Source organism: Phalacrocorax carbo, chromosome 14 (genome assembly GCF_963921805.1).
Source record: "Phalacrocorax carbo chromosome 14, bPhaCar2.1, whole genome shotgun sequence".
In the NCBI taxonomy this organism is placed as follows: Eukaryota; Metazoa; Chordata; class Aves; order Suliformes; family Phalacrocoracidae; genus Phalacrocorax; species Phalacrocorax carbo.
The window spans coordinates 10868524-10892664 of NC_087526.1; the positions used below are offsets into that span (position 1 = coordinate 10868524).

Consider the following 24141-nt stretch of genomic DNA (forward strand, 5'->3'; position numbering starts at 1 on the left):
CAAACCAGCACCAACTACGTTAGCACTTAATGAAGGAGAACATTTGTCCTAGAGCGCTGTGAGACAAAGTATTTGTCACCAAAGAGATCATTTATTCCTTGGTGATTGATGTAACACACCTATGATGGGTGCCTATTTGCTGGCTGGACCAGATAACTCATAAACGAGGGGACAGTGAGAAGGAATCACAAAGGCTGCACAATCTGATTTCATTCAATTCACAGTCTGACCACCCACACCCACCTGGAGATGACTCCACTACACTGCTCTGGGAGTTGGTTCTCAATAGAGGCAAACACCACCAACATTTTTTCACTGATGTAATTGAACTATTATCATCTTACAATACTTGCAGTGCTCAGATTAAGAAAATAATTTCTTCCTCACACTTTAAAATAAAAAACTGAGCAGCACACACTCCCGGACATTCCTTTATTTGCTGAACCCCTGCACATCACCCTTTTCAAGATCTCTCTTTCAACATGATGCAATAAACATTTTGTCCTTGAAGTAGGAGTTAAGAGCTTGGCTCTTAAAAGTCCACCAGAAATTTGATTTTTATAAAAACATGTAAATAAAAATTTGCCCTTTTCAGCTGGTTTAGCCCATCACCCAGAGTACCTGCCTGGGACAGCAATGGGGTGACCAAAAGGACTGATGTGAACTTAGCAAAGGTCTCAGTGGTCCTGGAGCCAGGTGACAGAGGGAGTTGCTCCTTGCACTAGGGAGACTGAGCGATCATGTCCCCACCCCCAAGCACTGTGGCGTGGGAAAGCACTGAGCACACATTCCTTGGTAGCACTCAGCACAGGAAGGCTCCTGGCTTCTCACTCAAGCCTTTCACTAGCACTCAGCAATGTAAATAAACCATACGGTCTGGAAGCTTCAGACTGTTCCTCCCATGAGCGAGAAGAAAGGTGGAAATATTTGTTTACAACAGGAAGACACATTTACTCCTGCTCCCTTTGCCTTGGAGTAAGCACCTGCCACTTGCAGAAACTGTTTTCCTGTTTTCTTTTGTGCTAAAGGCTTAGTGAGATTGCCAAAATTACCTTCCTTGCATAAAAATCTGAAAAGAAGTGATTTCTCCTAATACCATAGCATCGCCCTAGGGAACATTATCTGAAAGCATTTCAGGCACATGCATGCTCATACACATGTGCATGAAGTTCCTCCCAGCCTTTTTGGTACAAGACATGGTTGTGCCACTATTATTTGCAAGTGTAACATTTTCAAATGCTGAGGCACAAAATTTGCTGGTCTAAACCTCTTGATTGAACAAAGGGGCATCTTAAAAACTTCAGTCCCAAGTGAGTCAAGGGTTTGCCTTCTCAGACAGCTCAGATTCTTGTAAGCTAACACAAAGCACATGTGGAAGCTGTGTTCTGGGTAAACAAAAGAGAACAGAAACCTAGACAGGAATACAGAGATCTTCCAAGGCAACATAAGAAAACCCCAGTACTTTGTCAATAGTGGTGTTACATCCACGAGTATCTATTCTTATAGCAGTTAGTCAGGAGGCAGCATGGCTGCTATTGCTCTGGGAGACCACAGATCTGGCACTTCAGCCTATCGATAAAGCTTTGACACTCTAGCACCTACAAATGCTGGTAACTGCAAGCCATAGTTTTACTAAAAAGAGAGGACTTTCACTGTTGACAGTGCAACACAATCTCAAGACAAGATCAGTATGCCAAGGAGCAAAACAGAGGCAAAAACTGACTCCCGTTAGGAGTAGGACAGATCAAGCTTGTAGGAGTTAAGGTGACAAAAAATAAAACAAACCCAAAACATAGGCTACATTTTATTGGTTTTTCTTTTTTTGGTTCCACACACAACCCAGGTGTCTCCAGCGTGTCCCATAAAGGATTCAAGCCACAAAAAATACCTTAGTGTTAGAGATATGTGCTCTACCAAAACTAGCACATGAAGTCTCAGGAGAGGGTCACCTCTCAGTCCTCAGCTATCTTAAATAATTTCTAGAATAAAATGGGTTTTACCTTGTTTCCCAGTTTTTGTAACTGTTTAGGATTTTATTTGCTCTCAGACTTAAAATCAAAGTGGATGGATCTGTCCACGTTTCACATTCAGGGTTGAGAGGAATTGAGAGTTTTGCAAGGGAGACAGCTAAGTGTAATGACACAAAAGGGCATTTTACCTAGAGGTTTTCAAAAAGAGCCCCAACAATATCAAAAAAGCAAAGTCAGAGACAGTCTCTCTCCCCTTCCATGCCTTCTACAAGAACTTAGGGAAGCCATGCAATTCCTCTTTGGTTTTCCAGCCCTTGGAAAATCTCTGAGTGAAGGACAAAACCAAGGGAGAGCTTTTTCCCAGTGTGCATTTGCTGTCACTCCCCTCAGAGTGACTTTTTTCCTCCAGTGAAGCAGCCTCTCAGACAGCTCACCTGCATGTGGTACAGGTGGACTAGCACTGCTGCTGGCGGAGCTGTTGCAGTTGTACCTGAGCTGCTTTTGAACTAGTGAGTCTGGATACATACAGCTACAGCAGGAAAGGGCACAGCATGTTCAGACTGCATGGCTGATGGGCTTCCTGACTCTTCCCATTCACCAGCACCTGAACTGGGCAATTTTAAACTACTTGAGGTACATTAATTTGTGCTACTGTCACATCTTTGACAGTAATGAAGATATTTGCTAAGAAACAGCAAGAATATTTGCATTTTGATCTTCTGGAAATGTAACACTTGGCTCAGTTCATGCACTCATGGCAATTCATGCTTAATGCATGGCACTTTCAAATGCAGGTGTGCTGAGGTTTAGTAGAACATAAAATCTAATCTTTAGTTTTTACTAGTCAAGTTCAATATAAAGATCACAGTGGACTCAGAATATGAGGCCTACAAGTCAGGAATGAAACGGGACTCCCAGGGGACTCAAGGCAGAGGCACAGAGATGCAATGACATTTATACGGTCAGAATATTCTCATTATTCTTCTCATATGTAAAATGATTGATAAAGCTGAAGTGGTTATGCTATGGTTCCCCTCATGTGCTACTGTTTCATTAGAGACTATCATAATTCTTTGCAGGATTGCCTGGACAGGTGTTTTTAAATTCACATTACAGAGAGTACATCCAAATTTTAGTACTCTTCCTCCAATTCATCCTAGGAAAATATAAATAATTTAAAACCCAACATAATTCACAAAGATCAGGAACACTACACACTGGAGGAAAAAGCACATGGAATACCAGCCAAATAATGAAAAGCTGGCTGCCATATGCAGTTCATGTTTCTGAGCAACAGCACCAAAATGTTCATGGAAATCAAATACCATGCTAGAAGTGGGCTAAAGGGAATCACAAATTAAATTCCACCATTTTAATTTACTTTACACTTCTTGGCATTTCAGATTTAAACCCCTTCATGACTTTCTTGGGTTGGCAAGTGAACATTAAATCTTCTGAGTGCTGGTATTTCCTACAGCTTCTCCAATGGAATGACCAGAAAAGAAGTTTAAGTTTTATTTTTAGAAATAAAAGTGTATTTTGGCCTTCCTGGTTGTACAGCAAAACAAAGTGTTATAAAGCTACAAGCACAAGGCTGTGTCTTTGAAGCCTTAAAGGAATCCAGCTGACTATTTTATAATCAATTATTATTATGACAACAATAAAACAGCTATTCTAAACTTTCTAAATCTTAGCTTAGTAACCTTAAGGAAAACAGCTGCTTTCAGTTCTGCTCTTCTGAACCTTACCTCAGTAGTCTGTAGGTAATTAATGATGTTGGTACTTTGGGAGTTAAAACAAGCAGATGTACCTTAGCAGGTATTAGTTATTTCTTAACAATAAAAACATATTTTTTTTAGTATCAAGGTATCGGCTTTAAAAAAAATTAGTGGAGAGAATATACAGCTGTTTAATCACATAGCAGTTGTTCAGGACAGCATAGGGCAGAAGCATAATACTAACATTACTGTTTGCATGAAGTGTAAAACCACCTTTGTTTTGTCTCCACTCAGAATCTAGGAATTCACTCTAACACAACAATCACAGGTATGCAGTCACAAAATTAATTTAAAAAAACCAACCCAAACCACAGTTTCTGCAGAAAGGCACAGCTTATATTGATCAAATGTGAAGCTTTGCTAGGGTATACTAGTGCCAAGTCCAGCACCTCTGCCAGAAATTAATTCCTTGATGAGCAAAACAGATCTATGAAGACTTACCTCCTTCCCTATCCTGACTGCCAATACCTAAGCTTTTCACTGTAACTGCAAAAGAAGAACTGGTCTACTATGAGGCTACGGGATTCTGCCTTCTCACAGCACATCCTGCAAGACACCAAGCTGTACTCACCATGCATCTGGTATGTGTACGGTGCTTGTCCGGCAGTTGGGGTACTGAAGCTGGATCCATAGCTCAGAAACCCACTCTGTCCTGGCGAATGGCTCAGGCTGTCCTCTGTTTTGATGCCTTTGGGGCATGTCGTAGGAACCAAGAGCACAACATGAGTGTTTGTCATACAAAGGTGTAAAAAGGCATGTTTAGGAATTAACAATTTTTCAGCTAGATTTTAACCTAATAAACTCTTTTTTTCCTACACTTTTGGTTTTTATTATCTGCATTACCCAAACAGGTCTCTTAAATAATAAAGTCAAGTAACTTCATCACAAATAATCTTTTATTCAGCTACATCCTGTATCCACACCCAAATGGACTTTTGCTAAGATAAGGAAACAACCATGAATAATAGTGTTTTCAAAAACAATTTCTGAACAAATAGTTTTGTTTTAGAACTAAACAAACTCATTGACTCATGAACTTTCTGAACGGTTATCAGATACAAGCAATGATTAACAAAGCAACAGGATCTTCAGTAAAATAACCTCAAGACTTCTGTTCTCAACAGAGTTATCTTTCACTTGCATTATATTTTCAGCTTTGGTAGCAAAATATTTATTGGCAACTCATACAGGAGAGTTATCATCTATTCAGTTAGATGTATCATACAGTTCAGGAACAATAGTAAGCCCTGAAGCTACAAAAATCTTTTCATTACTAAAATCAGGCAATTAAACTGACAATTTACAGGAGGAACAGCAATAGCTGAATTAAACATTGCAAGATGAAACCTTTGCTGGTAGTGAAAGGGGTTGATATTTTATTCTGAGATGCTGCTGAGATTGTACAGCTGTATTATTAAAATAAACAGCTGAAAGGTGCCTCTTATTGCAAACCCTTTGGGCATGATCCTTCCCTCCTTTGCATGCCTATTTGCACAAAACAAAAAATAGCCATTGGACACACCCCAAGTGTTGGGACTAAACAAAGACCCTGTTGATGTTCTGGCCTTGGATTTGTACACTTCCCAGGCTGTTGTCATTTTTGCGCACTTGTAGGCAAACTTGCCAAAAGACAAGTCAAATTCATGTGCTTTTCACCAAACATGCCGTTTTCTTGCTTAATGACTCTTAAAAGCAACAAGTCTGCATTTGCTCACATTGGGAATAAGTTCTCCCAGATAATGTTTTCCCTAATAAAAACCACTTCTTTTAGCTTTAGGTGAGAATAGCTGTAATGCAATTCGACCACAAGCTAGCAACAAGATGACAATGCTGCACTGTGAAATGCAGGGAGTTTATTTGGACAGTGAACGAACATGTGTTGGTGCAAGCGTCCGGCTCCATTACTGCTGGGGAAGTGAGGGATTTGTGAGTGTGTGCAGAGAAGCCGCTTTTCATAACATCCCATGCTTTTCAATTACATCAGCACTCCGCATGCAAGCACTCAACCTACCCCAGCTACAATTAATCTTCAGCAAATGGGCCTTTTTGGAAGTCTAAAAATTGTTCTAAGACAGTGATATAACTTAGCACCAAATTAATTTCCACACAATGTTTTGTTTTGTCTAGAAACTGGCCTAGTTTTATTTTTGTGCCTAAAAACAATACTGCTTCATTGTTGGTTGTCAGCCAGGTGTAGATTTTCATATGCTGTGTGGAGTATCATAGAGAGGGTATATAGGCTGGGGGAGGGAAATCACTGTTCAAGGATGCTAAGAGGTCATCCTCAGGATTTATAAGCAGCATATGGGCCTGACACATGTATGCCCTAAAGACTCTAGGCAGTAGCAAATGGCTCAACTTTCACCTGCTCTTACAGGACAACTGTTCAGAGTTTGCCTTGGAAATCAGCCAGCTGATGCAAACACACAAGTAGCTCCAGGAAGAGTCTCAAAACATTCCTCTCATCGTCCTGGTAGAGCTCCAGCTCTGCCAAGCCCATTTCCCTGGCCTTCCAGACCATTGCACTGAATTTCCCTTCAGTAAAAGCCTTGTCAATGGCTGTACAAAAGCTTCTTGCTGGGAGGCGATACTGTATTTGCCAAGCAAAGGTGTTTAAGAGCACAAGAGAAACCAGGAGCAGAAACAGAACTGTGAAGCCATTTTAATGCTGCAAGACTTGGCACTCACAGGATCAGCTGGGAGTAAGGTGCCCAAAGTTTTATGTTAAAGAGCTGTACCTATGCAAAAGCAGTATCTCTTTGGTCTTTAGGAGTGGAAAGAACTTCCTAGCTCCCTCAAGAGCTCAGTATTTCCGTGCAGAGCTTGAGAACACTCTTAATACTTGGTTTACCAGGCATTCCCCATCAGGGGTGCTGGTTTAATTAGCTCCCCGCCTGAATCCCCCAGTTGCTCCTGTCCAGCATCTCCCCACAGCTGCTGTCAAGGCTGTGCAGGGAAGCAGGGGACAAAGCTGACTGGGGTTAGAAAAGTTTACTGCACCTACAGCTAACCACCGTCCATTTGCATAGAATCATAGAATAGAATCACAGAATCATTAAGGTTGTAAAAGACCTCTAAGGATCATCAAGTCCAACCTTATCAACCCAACACTACCATGTCTCCTAAACCATGCCCTGAAGTGCCGCGTCTACACGTCTTTTAAATATCTCCAGGCATGGCGACTCTACCACCTCTTTGGGTAGCCTGTTCCAGTACCTGACCACTCTTTCAGTAATGAAATTTTTCCTAATAGCCAGTCTAAACCTGTCCTGATGTAGCCGGAAGCTGTTTCCTCTAGTTTCTATCACTAGTAACTTGGGAGAAGAGACCAACACCCACCTCACTTTCAGGTAGTTGTAAGGAGTGATAAGGTCTCCCCCCAGCCTCCTCCAGGCTAAACACACCCCCAGCTCCCTCAGCCGCTCCCCATCAGACTTATTCTCCAGACCCTTCACCAGCTCCGTTGCCCTTCTCTGGACACGCTCCAGCACCTCAACGTCCTCCTTGTCCTGAGGGGCCCAAAACTGAACACAGTATCCAAGGTGTGGCCTCACCAGTGCCGAGTACAGGGGCACCATCCCTGCCCTGCTCCTGCTTGCCACACTATTCCTGATACAAGCCAGGATGCTGTTGGCCTTCTTGGCCACCCGGGCACACTGCTGACTCATGTTCAGCCAGCTGTCAGCCAGCGCCCCCAGGTCCTTCTCCATCAGGCAGCTTTCCAGCCACTCTTCCCCAAGGCCTGTAGTGTTGCATAGGGTTGTTGTACTCTGTATCCTTTCACCCATACCTTATTCTGCTCTGTGTCTTGGTTCTTCTGTAATAATACACAAAAAAGTTTTCTTAAAGTAGCTGCTATCATTGAAATCCCAGGAAGAATCAAGGAAGGCAAACTGTAGTTTACCTAAATATCATATTTACTGCAAAAGACTTTGTCTTGGCAGCGAGTCATGGGAACACTCACCAGCTACCACTCCTAAGTGGCACATCCTACTGAATCAGTTTCTCATGCTGCCTCATATCCTACTACTGACTGGCTCCAAACGTACCTAGTTTGTAAGATCATAACCCAGGATATCAACAGCTGATAGACAGTTCAAAGTAATCCTAACAGTTTTAACAAAGTCAGATTTTCCTCAAAGCCTAAGAAGAGAACATTGCCAGACAGAAACAGCCTTTCATTTGAAAGCTTAAGACTTCAAATATACTTTTCTAGGAGCAAGTGGAAGATGTCCTCGAAGATAACATGATGTCGAGTACTCACTGTAGGAGGGTATGCCATAGGGCTGCCCTGGAGGAGGATAGGCAGTGTATGCAGCAGCCTGCTGGATTCCCGCGCTGTACTGAGTCTGCCCATATGTTGCCATTGCTGGGAAAGGCGGGACTGTCACTATATGGGGATAATGTCTATTCAGAACAAGAAAACAGAAGGTCTAAGACAATAGTTACTGTACATGATCTTCCTGAGCACATGTAGAACATTTCTAGACATTTTGATAAAACAATATCCAAAGTATGATGGGGAATATTTGGGGAAGTCAGAATTGACTAGACTGAGGCAAAAGCGTGTTTCAGTATATGGCTCCTGTTATGAGCTAATAAGATTAAGCTACCTAAATGCATGGGGACTTTAAGACTATACAAAATTTGTGCCAGTTTAAAAAATAAAATAAAATCAACACTCTGATTTTTGATGTTTCATTTTGCGTTTGCCAAACAAGTGAGTGTAATGGGAAACCCCTGACATTTCAACATATTCCTCTGTGGTCACTCATGAACAAAACAATATTCAAATGATAAGGATTGGATTCCCAGGGGTATGAAAGTACAGTGCACAGTACCTCAAACCTTCTTTCACTCCATATCTAACAAGGTTAAGAACCAGTTACTTCATTGGGCCAGAGATGCACAGGGGAACAGGTGGATGGGCTTAAGGCGAATGCTTTTTAAGGTGATAGAAGTCTGCACAAAATGGCTGTTCAGCAAAACACGGTTTTTACATTATAGCACTTGGCGTGAGCACTCACTTTGTGGAGTACAGATGGAGAGGACACTGTGGTGCTGCTTTGCTGCTGCCTGGAAAACAAAATTAAAGGGTCTTAGATTTTGATCATTTTCCATTCTATGGCCAAGCCAAATCCACTGTTTTTACCGCTGCTGGTTTGAGAAAAATATAAACAATTAGAAGACTTTGTTTTTAGTAAATCTCCAAAAACTGAAGTAGATGAGAAAGTTATTCTCCACTTAACAACAAATTAATATAGATTTAGTGTTTTAACTGAGGGTGATACTGATTGATTGAACTACCAGTTTCTTCTTCTCATGGGACTGATATCAATCATGAAGCTGGGCTTTGGTGGGATGACTCATATGCTAAAGGCTATAAAAGCAACTACTGTGATTATGGAAGTGATTTAAGCTCACTAGTGCACTTTTTGCCCTTTTGCTTTTTTGGTACTCTACTAGACCATGACTCACTTTCTTTAATGTTCATTAAAATACATCAAATCAAAACAAATATTACAAATAGAACACTGTAAATCTCCTTACTCTTGAATTTTTTGAGTTAACTATAACCTACCTTACTGACCTGCCGGCAATCAAAATATTAAACCAGTAGAAAATGTATCACTCAGGTTACATGTGCAGGATGCCTCCCAATGTTGCAGCTGTGTCCTGCAACACTACCAAAGAAAAATGTACCACCATCTTTATTTAGAGATCAATTTAGGTTTAATTAACTAAAATTTTAAAAAATCTAAATTAAAACCTGCAAGTTGCACTGAAAACATTATACCTAAATGCCACCATGAGTATTATGCAGGTTGCCTCCATAATGCCATCTAAATTTTGCTTCTCGGTTTCTGGCTGGAGATGTTAGGTGTTATTACAGCACTGTAAATGCCAAAACACCCTCATAATCATCAATAATGACATTACGTACAACAGATTCAGGCTCTATCTGCTGGCTGCGTCAATGAACACACCAGACTAATTGCACACAGCTTCTCCACACAGAACATCAAGCATCATGTTGTCTGCTGAAGGCAGCACCACCATCCTTGACATGGGCTGCTGGCATCTATAGTGTAGTCTGTTACACCAGATAGGAAATATCACTCAATCTCATGCAGATGATGATCTCTCAACTGCAGGTGCACATGCTGGATGCAAAGGGAGTTTCCTGCAGTGCCCCCAATGCCTGCACGTAGCTACAGCCAGGCAGGAAACATCTGCAGTGCTGTCCCATGCAGCGACAGGGACGTACCTGCAATGCTGTAGAAGGATTATCTTCAGTATGAAGTTGTCCAAAACAGCACTACTTTATTTGTTCAGCTGTTTGTAAATTGGTGAATTAAACATTTAAAGCACATTTTATTTAATGAAATATGCAGGTACATATAAAGTCTAAATATTTGCAAATAGTCCTGTAGGTTTAAGTAACTTGTTATGCCATAAACATGGAAAGAACATCCAAAAAGATTTGATGTGCTCACATATGAAATATTCGTTCTTCCCGATTTAACTCCCTTTTGAAATTATTCATTTCTGCACAGCCCTTTCACAATTTACCTGGCTTCATCATTTTACATTATATCGTGGAGATTACACCAAACTATTCTTAAATAGACATTTAAGCTGATGACTTTTCAGACTAAATTTTGTTTTAAAAATGCATTCTTATATTTGTTCACTTGTTTATGGAAAAACCCTAATGCAGGTGCATGAGTTCTAACTAAAAATATTAATTACTAGACATTATTCTTTTTTTAGAATGTTGATTAGTATAATATCCACTATATGTAACAATAATACTGAAAATATTAATTACAAGGGGTTTTTTTAAAGAATGTTAATTTGTATGTTTACTGTATACAACAATAATACTGAAATTCTAAATTTCCTAGGAAACATAATACTGAGCTTAATAAGACTGAGGGAATTTCCTAGGAAACAGTAACATTTGATAAAAGATGGAAACATCTAAAATGCACACTTTCTTCAAAGAGGCAGCCCTTTTTTCCACAAACTCAGAAATCTTCAGAGTTAACTTCATTCAAAATAAAAAAAAAATTATGTCATATCCATGCACCCCTTTCTCTTTTCTCTTGCAGTTCTTTAACAAGAACTACGCATTAGGTTAGACTAGATAAAAAAATGTCAAGATAAAGGTGTTTGTGCTTAGGTACTTACTGAACTCTTTTCTGCACCTGAAAGCAAACAGCCTTTTTTCTGCCACGTTCCCGAGCCTCTCAGCTCTCTCCCCAGCAACCTGTCACCCAGCCCAGTGCCTGCAAACCGACTGCGACAGCTTTCTTGCCCCATGCATACCTTTAAGAGTCTCCCAACTGTTTCACATGCAGTATCAGAGCGGTGTTACTGCAGCACTGTTGCTTTAGTGGTGGCTCTGGTAATAAAGGCACTGATGACTGGGGGGAACAGGTTTCAGAGTGAGCTGGCCACGACTGCATTGACACTGCTGTTTATCATTATTATTGTTATTAAGAGAAAAACCCAGCTTGGGTGCAGCAACAGACCCCAAGAATCATCAGTCCACAAGCCTATGCACTGGACTCTAATGTCTTTCCTAGCACCATGCTGGATATCTGTTCCACCCCCTTCCTCTCCTCTCTGGGTATGAAGAAGAAACAACACACTCGCCCAAATACAGCCACTGTGATCAAAAACACTTTCATCACCCACTCTCTGCTCTTCCTCCTCCAAAGTGCTTTTCTGTGCCACATCCCTCTCATTGCACCCTCCTCCACAACAGAATCAAGCCTCGTGCCCTTTCCAATCCCACCTCTCCTAAGCTGTCCCCCAGTTCTGCCAGAGCTCTACCTCTGGCTGAGTAAACACCCAAAACACCGCAGGAAGGCAAATATCACAGCTACAACCCCCTCGTGTCCTCTTCCAGGTTCCCTTGCAGACACTATGTGCTCTGAGCACTGACCCGTTTGCAAAGAACAGCTCAGCAAGAGCGTGCCAGGGGAGGGACCCTGCAACCTATACAGTCCTAGTCAATAACAGGATCACCCTAATCACTGACAGAAACAAAAACCATAAGGACTCCTCCTTTACACTCTTACAACCCTGAAACACCTTAGAAAAGTAAAATCCACCGGCAATCCTGCCTTTGTTCCTCTATGTGTAAAATGTGGGTATCAGTAACCTATTTCCCAAGCAACAGGCAGATGTTTAGTTTAAAAAAAAAATATGTTAAAAATTGACAAAGGATAGTGCTAAACATATTCATTCATACATACAGATATAGAAAAAAAAGACTGTTTTAAAACCAAAGTTTGCCTTATCTGACATACCTTCAAACTCACTATGAAAAATTTGCTTTGATTTACCTGAAAGAAAACAATCTAGAAACTTATATTTTTAGATTCTGAAAATAAAAACGATACCATTTCTGTCACACTGTTCTGCATTCCTAAATAGAATTGAAGAAATGTACTTTAGTTTGCATTAATTTGTAATGCCTTTTCATTAGAAAAATAGCAGAACAAACAGTTTAAGCATAAGCTTAATTTTTTTTCTGTTAGAAAAATATTACATTTTCAATTTTTTTCTTTTTGAAAGTGGTAAGTACAGAGTAAATACGTTTGCCAAGAATGCCAATTGGGGATTTACTGCGTGTGAATATGCAATACGCTACTGTCATTGCCAAAAAAGGCAAGTTAAACCTGCATGTGCTTCTACCCAAAAGTGTAGGACTACAGGCAAAATGTGGATTTGAAAATTATATTAATATAATTGCACATTATACCACATCTACCTAGACATCCACATAAGTAAGGGCTGCTACTAGACTTGCTAAAATCAAAACTATATGTGTATTACAGAGCTTATATTTGCGTGCATTTATTGCATTAAAAGCTCTGGCAGTCTGATATTTGACAAACACACCAGTATTTTCCTGTTCTTTTAATTAACAAGTAGTATTTTCAAGGGGGAGAGCATAATCTTCGTGGCACAGGGGATCATTCTGTAGAAAAATAACCATAATATTTCTATAAGAAACATACCAACATGAGCTGTCACTAGCAAACTGGCATCCAACAGTACAAGTGTTATGTTGGCTCCTATTTATATCCCATAACAACAAACCATTTCTGCACCAAGAAGTTCACAAAATTATGTATTTAAAAATAATTTCTAGCTCTAATCTTTTCTGCAAACACGTATATTTAAAAGGATGTATCCTTTAGATTGTTATCCCTTTGACTGCTCTTGTAAACAGGCAGTCATGATGTAAGTGATTTAACCACGCAATTTCTAATGCCTTAGCAAACATGCAAGCAAAACATCTCCTTACCTTCTAAGAGCCTATAAATGAAGAGTTAAACATACTACTAGAATATAATAGTCAGTGCCTTTTGCTAACTCCCCTCCAACAGGAGGGCTGACAGATCCTGACCACAGCAAACAATAGCTGGGATTGTACTAGCAAGAACTAGTTCAGCTGCATCACTTGCCAATAATTTTTTTAGCAGATTTAACATTCTTCTGTTTCCTTCACTTGAACAGTATGATGGGGGGAAGGAGGAGGAGGAGAAGAGCAGATAAATTTCCATCAGAGCCTCAACCACTGAAAGAATTTATCCTTGGTACCTGCCAAATGTGAAACTTCAGACCAGAGGCCAGCAGGGCTAATCGTTTGGAGATTATAGCAATGATCTCAGAGCAATGCAAACTGGGGCATGGGGCTGCTTTGGCAAAACATTTTCTGGCTGCATGATACGTTGTTGAGTCTGGGAGCCCCTGTGCTCCCCACCCAACAGCAGCAGCAGAGCCACCAAAGCACAGGTTCATGCCACCACTGGGGCTCTAGTAAGGTCCAACCAAAAACTACCAGCTCTACACAAAATGTTTTATACCTGTAATTATTCCAGCGCAAACACACACATGTGTGCATACGTATGCACCTACTACACACAGATGTATATCTACATATAAAACATTTCAATTCCATTTGCATTCAAACCATTGCTGAACTAAAGGATTCAGCCACAATGGGAGCATCTACAAAAAAATACTCAAATATCTCAGTTGCTCACTATGCTGTAGAACTAATTGTCAGAGGCAGAGGCCTTGCTTGTGGCCAGTTCCCTTTAGTTACATATATATACACACACACATATTATATTAAAACCAGGAAAAAGTAAGCAAAAGAGGCAGCCTACCTTCTATGTCATCTGGAGCCGTGGCATAAGTGTTAGAAAGGTTAAGCTTCAGTCTGTCAGGGCACTCTCTATTTACAGTCAGGCTGGGTGATATCACTAGATCTAGCATTTCCTTATACCTGAAGGAAAACAAAGGAAAAATATAATTTATTCATTAATTATGCATGCTTACTAATGATTCAATTTTTTCCCTAAGAGTATAAATATTAAAGCTGATTACCTAAACCCAGGCTTCATATAAATTCCACATAATAACATTCACTAAAGTTTTCATCAACGGGAAATGCTGAATTAAAATGAAGTACTTGCTCCCTTGGAGATTACACCCATCTGATTAATGCTTTCCCTTTCTTCCTGGATTTTGCCATATGAAAACTAAATTCCCTTATCTCTCATATACCATCAGAGCGAGAATGTACACACCAGTGTCCAGTGAGGCTCCAGAACAGACTATTACGGGCTGCAAATGAAGTCGAGGGCAGTTAACAGCATTATCTAGTCTTACAAGATAACAACATTAGTACTGGTGATAGGATCAGTTTTCCAGGGAACACCTAAACCAGGCACTTACCATGTCCTGACCATTAGGTGGCAGTGACACAAGGACAGTCCCTTTCATATAAATAACCCCATCTGATTTAACTGAAAATCTCAAATCAAAACAATATCTAGGACTTGAGTGTCCAAAGAAAAACATAATTGTGTGCGCACATGCCCTACACTACAATGAAAGCTTACAAACTCTGCATTACAGAAACAGTTGTGAAAAGAGAATACCTACATCATTAGTTCAGACCCTATGCACAACACTGATACGTCTATTCATCTAAACACCACCATTTCCAATATATGTGCCTAACTCCAGCTATACACCTTTTTCAGAAGTAGGCTCTGAAGACGCTTGGAATAGAGCTGCTCACTTCCTTCAAAAGTGTTGGATGTTTTGGATGGGTACAAAACGTGGCATTAAGTGCACAGATTTGCATAACTATGTTTGCAAGTTTACATAAAGACAACAGGGGAGTACATCGAGGAAACTGTTACATTAGATACCTGCACAATGGCTTTCATGCAAGGCAGGTTTCCTGGACACCTTTACACCATAATGTTCTGCTCGTTTCCTGTGCAACCAATGGCTGCAGCTGGAACTGTGAAGAAGCCACTGGCCAAAGAAAACCTGAAGCTGAAATTGTCAATCAGTTGTATTCCTTTTTTTTTTTTTTTTTTTTTTAAGTACACCGAACGCCATGGAAACCTGTTTGAATTTTCCAAGACTACACCAATGTATTTTGCAGCTTTTGGTTCAGGTCCAGAGCAAATAATGAAGAGGACGACTCGAAGATGTTAGGTCCTCCTTCACTTTCTGCAGCCACATAGAGTACGTCCTCACTTCAGTCCCCCGGAAGCTGTTGGAGGGAATTAGGGCTATTAGGGAAAAGTGTAACTGTGCTCTTGGACAGAGCAGGGCCCAGGCAAGAGCAGATGGGTCAGAGGGAATACGGTGGTGAGCGGATTTGAGGCACCTGGCTGCAGCCTGCACGGGCTCCCCTTTCTGCACAACACTGAACATGCTACCTGCAAAGGCAGGGAGCACAGCCCTGCTCTCAGGCTGGGACTTATCTGAGCTGGACTATAAAGGTAGCAGATAGCATGGCAGCAACAGGCTGGTAGAAATCCATAGCACACATAAAATGTCATGAAGTTAATGAAAACAGCACTCAAACCTCAAGTCTTGACAGTGGGCTTCTGCAATACTAATCTAATCTATACACTTCTGTGAGAAGCAAAGAGGTTTGTTTTGATTTTCTGTTTAAATACTGCTGTATGACTCTACCAGATTTAAGAAACAGAGCGCAATAAACCACATACCTTTTACCTGAATCTCTCCAAATGCTTTTACAAAGCCCTGACAGAGGGTAATTATTGTTATGAACAGGCACAAACCAGATGAAGTATTTCACCTGTACCTGAACAGCAAAAACCAAAGCTAAGTTCATGTTCACTTTCCCCACCTAACAGCTGGAAAGGCACTCTGCCCAGGCAGAAAAAGCATCCATCCTCTGTGAATTTGCAGAACTGTTAAAAATGGGTATGAAGCAGCATAACCATGTTCAATGCTTGGAGCCCTGGTCCTCCTTTCTCCAAATGGGGTCTGGGCTCTTCTTGTCTGCCTCCCTTGGAAGTCTATGGGGGCGTATGCATTTTCACCACCAACATAGCCTCAAGTCCAGAGGCTGGTAAAAGCTTCCTGATTATCTGCCATGAAGGAGGCCTTAAATGAGCACTAAATGACCAATGGGGTAGAAATACAGTATTCTGAATCCAACACTTGTGAGATCCATGCTCCCTAACTGCTGCACGTTACAGATTTGCTAAGAAAACAAGACTAGCATAATGACCAGGGCTGCTTTGCAGCTGGAGGATATTTGTTGCTAGTGGGCCTCAAAGGGCTCCACCTTCAGATGCGCTCCTGTAAGACAAGCACAGTTCCTGCCTCCCCCTCCCTACCTTAGACACAGACACTAAAGTACTGCAAAACAGAAGTAAAAATGCAGGTGCACAGGGACCACCAGCTGTCCCCACAACCAGGGTCCATGCTACCAACTGCATGGAAATGCAACAAGGTACCAGATCCGTATAAGGATTTAAAAAAAAAAATAGTCCTTAGCTGTACAAATTCCTCCCTAGGTGACTCAGCCTAATGGCAGAGCCAGAACAGCAATCCAGGACTCCTGACCTAACTCTCAACAAAACAGAGCCCATGAGAAACTTTACTCAGTGGAGCAAGTTATACTCTAAACTGGTACCTGCAGACAGAGGCTTTACCAAAGCACATGTGCATCTGCTCCACAGGCAGTCTCAGGCATGGGGGAGGCAGGCAGATGCCTTGGAGCCACAGACCGTCAGGCAGTAAGGGATCATCAACTCCTTCTGCACACTTTGCTTATGCCAGAGAAAAAAAGAGATTTTTCACCTGAAGCAGCTAATTTCACTCTTTCACTGGTACAGCCAGGCTGCTGCAGAGAAAGGGGTCAGAAGGCTTTTGTAGTGCTCACTTCTCAGTGGGGAGGAAAAAGGTCTCTCCTACAAGCAACTATGTCTCCTAAGGCCCTCTTAAAAGCAGCAGGCTGGGTGGGGACTTTTTTCCCAGAGAAATTACTTTATTCGCATCCATTGGCACCAAATTAAATTTTGTCTGCGTGCCTGAGAAGGCAGGGTTCAGTTTTATACCATGTCTTCCTTTCCACTGCAAGCAATATCTAATTTTTCCCCCCTTATTTTCTTAATGCTATACCTGAATTGAGGAAAAGCACGGCTCTCCCAGATCCTGTCAAGATGGGGATGTTCTACATTGTTTCTCAGATAACACATGCCCTTCAGCATAATCCAAAACCCCATCATTCATGACACTGCCCAGACTGCTGCCAAGTGAATGGGAGCAGATGTTTAAAGGGAAATGATCTTTTATAATGATTAATGCACTTTAATTACATCATTGTCCAGAGATTTCATTAGCTACTGACTGATGATTTTTCTATTGGTTTTGTTCTGTTCACTTTTGTATTCAAAGTCACATCACACTTCTCTGTATTTGTTCTATAATATTTTCCTGGGGGCGTTTTTCAGCTTCCATTTTTCTTTAGAGTATGCATTAGTTGCATGTACAAACAGGTAACTTTTCACAGAAATGCCTGTCTAGTTGTGCATGTCACGTATCCATTCGTGTTGTTAGTGGCTTTGCCTGTTTTGCACACACCATTTACCAATTTGTTCATGTGTATTTCTCACTTATGTACTGATTTACAAGAGTGTCTGAAATTCCAGCTTTAACAATGTCAATCTACAGAAAATCTCTAGTAAAATAATGGAACCAGGATGGTATTTAATGCAGTAAATGACACGCTAGAGTGCAACTGATGAAAATATCAGGTCTCTGTTTGCTTGCTTTTTTAGAGCAAAAACATTTTCTGGCTTAAGTAATGTACAGTAAATCAGTAATAAAGTTTGTTGAATGTAAGCTTTTATTAAAACCAGTGATGGCAGCATCTAGCATGTTGGGCTGACAGACATCTGGAAGAGCTTTTGGCTGCTATAATTAAGAACCTTGTGTGAATTTGGTGCTCAGCTTTTCCATTAGAATCCCCTACTCAAAAACCAGTATTTTGCCCTCAAAGTTGGCCCACAAAATATCTGCCAAGAACAGAAACTTCTCTCTTTACTAATGTTTAGGAAGGAAAAAAGAAAAATGAAAGTCTTTTTCAGTCATTCTGAAGCTAGGAATGCCAAATTAGACATTTTAAGGTTTCACATTTTTGATCGAGGTGTTGGGGTAACCTGCAAATCACATTTTCTTTTACAATGATGTTTTGAAGGCAATGATTCCAGACCCCAATTCAAAACACTCCCTCGTGTGCTGAAGATCAAACTACTGATCAATCCCATCTCTCTCCAGCAAAGTACTCAAAGTCAGGCGCAAGTGCAATGCCAAAGCAGGACCCAGTGTGCAGACCGAGACAGTAATGTGCTCTGGATACTGATGGTGCTGAGAACTTGACAGATATTTTCCAAGCACGAAACAGGAAACCACCATGGCATTGTGGGCAGATGTAACCACAACACAGCTCTGCTCAGCACAGCTGAAAGGCCAGAAGGCACCAGCAAGAGATGAAGGAGACCCCTTCCAAAGCTTAGACCTCTGCTCCTCAAGCATAATTTAAAGCATCTCTCAGTCTTCTTTAACTTGCTTTTAACATCCTCCTTCCAACACACTAAAGGCATCATCTCAGGACCATGGGCATTTCCATCCTCACTGTGGAGGCAGTGGACTTGTTCCTGGGAGTCTGCATATTTCGCTCGTCTCTACTCCATTTCTGGGGTGAGATGATCTTACTCTGGCTTCAATACATAAAAGTACATGAAGTGGAACAAATGTTCAAAAAAGCACTTCCAGGGCATTTTCAGTAAATAAGACATCTGGGTAGTAAGTAGTACCAGGGTAAACTCAGTGGCCAAGTGATGAAGCGATTGCAGAGGGAATGTATGCAAGGAAGAGCATTTGCTCCATAATGAGAGCATTGCCCCACCTTGGGGTGGGGTACATAGTTGCATTATCCTCCAGCACAAAATATCTCAGACTAAGGATTCAACCAAGAGCAACAGGAGGTTGATGGTACAGTTCAGAATGGACATACCAGGAGTAAAAGACAGTATGGGGGAAAAAAGCTGTCATGGTCGTGTAAAAAATAATGAGCTCTGAATCTGCCATCAGTGGAGGAAGTTAGGAGCCCCGCAGAATGAAGTGGGTGAGAAACGAAAGACAGGACTCCTGCCCTTGAGAAAAACCTGCCAGATGCTACAATGGGAAAGACAAGACACTTTAAGTAAGAAATTGCAAGGAAAGTTTGTCCATTAGGGGAGAGGAAAATCTAGAAATTACTTTCCCTGCAAAAACCCCATGCAATGATCTTAAGAATTTTTACTTGTATCTGGCTAGAGGCCAAATACAGACTTAAACCACTCGATCTTCCTAAACATATGCATATGCCAACAGAGAGCCCTAGGCAGGAGTGGTACAAGCCAAGTCCTCTGCTTTTAGCTTTGCTAGGAAGGGGAGGCATAGAGACAGAGATTGCAGCCTAATTTCAAGAGTAACATTTTTGTCTTGCTTCCATGACTTTATCTGATTTTAATTACTTGATCAACTGCTTTCACCTTTATTCTCCTCAAAAGATGGTGCGGATTAGTAAGTACAAATTTTCAGCTTTATTACTCCAGTGCTACTCATCATAAAAAAGAAGTCTGACTCCCCACTTTGTCCAGAAGTGAATTACTAAAAGTAACTGCAAAGAAAATGTGAAGATGGCTTTCTCAATCTGTGATTCAAAGAAAAACAAATAAGACCCCAATCCTAAAAAGTTTGTCTTTTCTTCATTCCTAAGGAATGAGATATGTTGTAATTTTTTTTTCCCACATAGGTAAAATTTTCAAGAGCACCTGCTACGTCTCATTAGTTTTCATTAGGAATTAAGACTTCTACTGTTTTAATTCCTTGGGAAGCTTGGCAGCTTAGCCAGCTTTTCCAGGACTAACTGCTTGCAAATTATGCTCCCCATTTTACTCTGCTCCTGCACAAAAAAGAGGAATAATTCATAAGCAGGTAAAATGCTATTATCTTGCAGCCACCTTCCAGGTCGTATAATAACAGGGAGTCTCCTATACTGAATATTTTGGCTACTTACATCCACACATTTCAAAAGCAGAGGAAAGTAATTTAATTTCCTCTGCCAGTACTTTCCTCCTCACACTGTTAGGACATTTTCTCTCCATCTATAATAGATCCTTTATTCCTTCCATTTCAAGAACTCAAAAATGCTTCAGCAGGTGAAAACCATGATGCTATTTTCTCTTCTATAATGAATCTTAGCTCATCCACAAGTACATCTGATGCTGGAAAGGCCTGAACAGGCATAAAGTTAAACCTGAGCCGACATAAATGCTCATGTGTAAGACTGACAGTACAGCCGCAATGACAAGATATCCTTTCAAGGTGACCTGCGGGGCAGCGTCCCTCAGGCTGTTTATGTTCCTCAGAGCTGCCTTTCACTGACGTAATCGGACAATAAAAGCAGCAGTACTTGTCTGGATTTATCATTGCCCAGCCCATTCCAGACACAAAAAAGTAAGTAGGCTCATAGTAGTGTAGCTTGTAGCACAGCACTTGGGGGTGGGGGTGCATAGTTGCATTATTCTCCAGCACAGAATATCTCAGACTAAGGATTAAACCAAGAGTAATGAGAAAAGTTGTGGTAGATAGGCAAGGGATAAAGCAGATTAGAATGAAATCAGAAATTAAATCAGGTGGCAGCGAGGCTGCTCCATGTGACATGAACACAGCTGACCCTTGCAACTGCTGGTCAGATTGAGTAAAGTATGAGAGATGAGAAAAAATAGGTGAGACAAAGGAGCTGGGAGGTATATTGGCTAAAATGTAGCCCACAGCAAGGAAAATCTTTATTTCAACTGAAGTAGGATGCCACTCGCTTTCTGGAACAGCCAGGGAGAAACCCCCATCTGAGCAGTGCCCTTGTGTGGCTCAGAGAAAGCTGGGCTGAGGCCGCACACGAAGCATGCAGGGACACCCAAACCCTCCCCGGCCAGAGCACAGTGGTTTCGAGCTCTGCTTCTTCACGTCCCCTCACCACTCCCCTTGTGTACTTATTGTCACCCACTTTTTAAGTCTTACTGTTGGTCTTCCAAAACATTCATCTTTTGTTCAGGTGAGCACTGGCATAGCTGGCTATAAGGTTATGTTTAAAATAGCTACAACTCTAACAAAGAAAGATATATACGTAGTGCTTCAGTTTAAACAACAAAAAAAAACAACCAAAAAACCCAAACCAACCAAACAAAAAACCACAAAGAAACCCACAAACAACCCCAAACCTGAAATAACAGCGCAAACACCCAAGTTAAGGCCCGGATCACAAATAGATCTGTTAATTCAATAGTCAAATGGCAAACTTTTCACAAAGAAAAACAGCCCTTGCTTTTCCATACTAATTCCATGTATATCCAAAATGATCTACTTAATGTTAAAACGATTTGGTTTGGGTTTACCCTAAGATTTTCAAATTCCCTTTTCTTTTCTAAATGTGTTAATTCTAAACAATTTTAAGAAAAATAAAGAGAAAATAACAAAATAGATAATTTCTGTTCCACTTCTGAAGCCACTATTGTTTAAAAATACCCAAAGTATTCCAACAGCTTTAAAATCCTTCCCCACATGTTTTTTTTGATTTGTTTTGTTCTAAATGAGACAGCCTTTTCTCATCAAAATTTTACTTTCACTGGAAGTTTTCTTTCTTGCTCTACCAGACAGTAAAAACACAGATGAAAAATCCTGTCTCATGAATTTTTTGAGCCAACTTCACTTTTTTTCTTGGAGGAAGTCTGCCTTAAGATTTTTGAGTGCTTGGAACTGGCAAAAATAATTCCAGGTCTTGTTTCCTTGGAAGTCCTGAATTTCCAGAAGCATTGACTTCCTTCACCTTGCTTTATCACCTGCTATTCTAGACTGCTTTTCTATGTTTTTTATAACTTCATAACATGCTTTCTTGTCTCAGACCTGTTGATTTAAAAAAAAACAAACAACAAACAGGCTGTCTTCATATAAATAAATGTTCTTCCTACTCCTAGCAAGGCTTCACTACTCCCTTCTCCAAGTGTTCTTTCCCAGACCTGCATGTTGCGGACACAGAGCAATACCAAGAAGAAAGCCAGGGCTGGGCTGGGATCCCTGCCTGCGCTTCCTGCAATTAACTCGGGAAGAGATTGGAGGAAGATAGACCAGGGGAAGCATTAGCATTTTCTGCTTGAGCAGTCCAAGGTAAAAGGGATTCAATGCACATAAAAACAAACAAGCTGAGCTACCTTCACTGTCCGTTATGAAGGCACCGCCTGAAAGGTAGCTTGAAAATTTGAAGTCAGCTAATGATGGGGTTCGCACCACAGACTTTCAATCTGGCAACCTAACTAGGAAATATATTATATTGCTTTAAGTCTTTGGGTATTTAAAATTAATTTCAACACTAGTATTTCACTTAGAATAAGTCAAAAATCAGAAAGTCGAATTTTTCAGAATGCCTTTTTTTTTTTCTGTTGAACCTGTTTGCTAGGTGGAGCAACATTGCAGAAGTTATTATTTGCCAAAAAATAAAATGACTCAGCTGTCTTACTATGGACAATCAAGTACCACACAGAACAGGCTAAGTTGGTACGGAAACACTATGAGCTAATAGCCTACAGTCATTTGAAAAATAAAATTGTATGTATATACACACGTATATATGCATACACACAAAGGTACACATATAATCTCTTACAGTTTCCACATTTCTCTGTGACATTCACAAGCTTTTTAATTCCATTACGCTTCTTCTTATTCAGATCCCCCAAGTGCACCAGGGCTGCATGCGACCACCCTGGCACCCTGGCAGCTCCAGCTACAGAATCAAGGCCCGTAACGCTAAACAACTGCCTCCAAAGACGGGGCTTCACAAACCAGGTACTGTAGGGTCCGGCTCATGAGACGTACTTGCCACTACTTAGGCACTTCTTTTCATTCTGAAGGACTATGCTTTTCATCTCTTCTCTTCAGAATCACAAGGGCTAAAAACTCACTTAAATGTAAATCACAGAATATGATTTAAGAGAAACGATGAGATTTGGAATGAGGAAATAACAGCTGATAACTTAGATATGTTGAAGTCATCTGCATTCTGTTGCAGGAGTGTGCAAGAATGTGTTTTGTCTTGTAGCCTACTCATTACTTCTATGTCAAGTCACTGATTTTACCTACCTTCGAAATTTATAGGAAAAGTAGCTCCGAGAATGTAAGTCATCTACAATTCTTGAACAATAACCTCCACAGAGAAGAAAACCGAAAGAAAACAAATAAAATAACTCCTTCCACAAATTCTGCAGTACTCAGAATCAGCAGAGTTGTGGTTTGTGTGGGATGGGACCACAGAAAGGACAGGTGTGGGCAGCAGCGTGCTCCCCCATGCACCCCATGCTCCACGCAAGGACAGATGAAATCAGTTATTCTGCCCACTGCTGCAGCAGGAGCTACCTACATGCAACTGCAGAAACACAATAGATTTAACTGCATGAAAAGCAGCACAGTTCTGACATGGTATGAGGAAAGACTTCGATGATCTAACACACCTTTTCGCTGGGATAAATATGTATTTTGCAGGGCCTTTAGCAAGTCTGTGGCTAATTCACAGGGGGAAGCAAGCCAACAGGGAAACCCGAATAGCTCGCAACCAGAATAGTAATTTCTGTCACATCTGTAAGAATATATCAGAACGTTCTCAACAATGCTGGTCAGTAAGTGGGAGAAATGCTGAAATTATCATACTTGTTTCTTAAAATGTCAAACTTTTCCAGCCATGAAGTTGCCGCCTCAGACAGAAAGACATGGAAGACACTTTCTGTTGCCCACAACCTCCTCTGAGCATGCTCCCCCCCACCCATGCTAGTGGCTCACCTCCATGTTTGCCACCATGGGACCGAGGCTAGTATTTTTTATGCTGTTTTCTCTCTCAATTACTTTTTTCCAATCACCTCTTAGCAGTAGGGTTTGAACCTGATTTTTTGTTTGTTGGTTTTTGGGCTTCCCCCCCCCCCACCTAACTG

The 24141-nt window shown here is 41.0% G+C and overlaps 1 protein-coding gene across 4 annotated transcripts in view; it reads right to left on the reverse strand.

The window, feature by feature from the left end:
• The window catches only part of EYA2 (EYA transcriptional coactivator and phosphatase 2), a 104239-nt gene that overhangs the window by 46353 nt on the left and 33745 nt on the right, over positions 1-24141 (reverse strand). For all 4 annotated transcript variants that reach the window (XM_064465692.1, XM_064465693.1, XM_064465691.1 and 1 more), the window contains exons 2-5: positions 13942-14060; positions 8776-8824; positions 8013-8155; positions 4320-4436 (exon numbers count right to left, since the gene is read on the reverse strand). In XM_064465692.1, the coding sequence (XP_064321762.1) occupies positions 4320-4436; positions 8013-8155; positions 8776-8824; positions 13942-14050 (418 nt within the window). In that variant the 5' untranslated portion in view covers positions 14051-14060. The remainder of the gene's footprint in view (positions 1-4319; positions 4437-8012; positions 8156-8775; positions 8825-13941; positions 14061-24141) is intronic.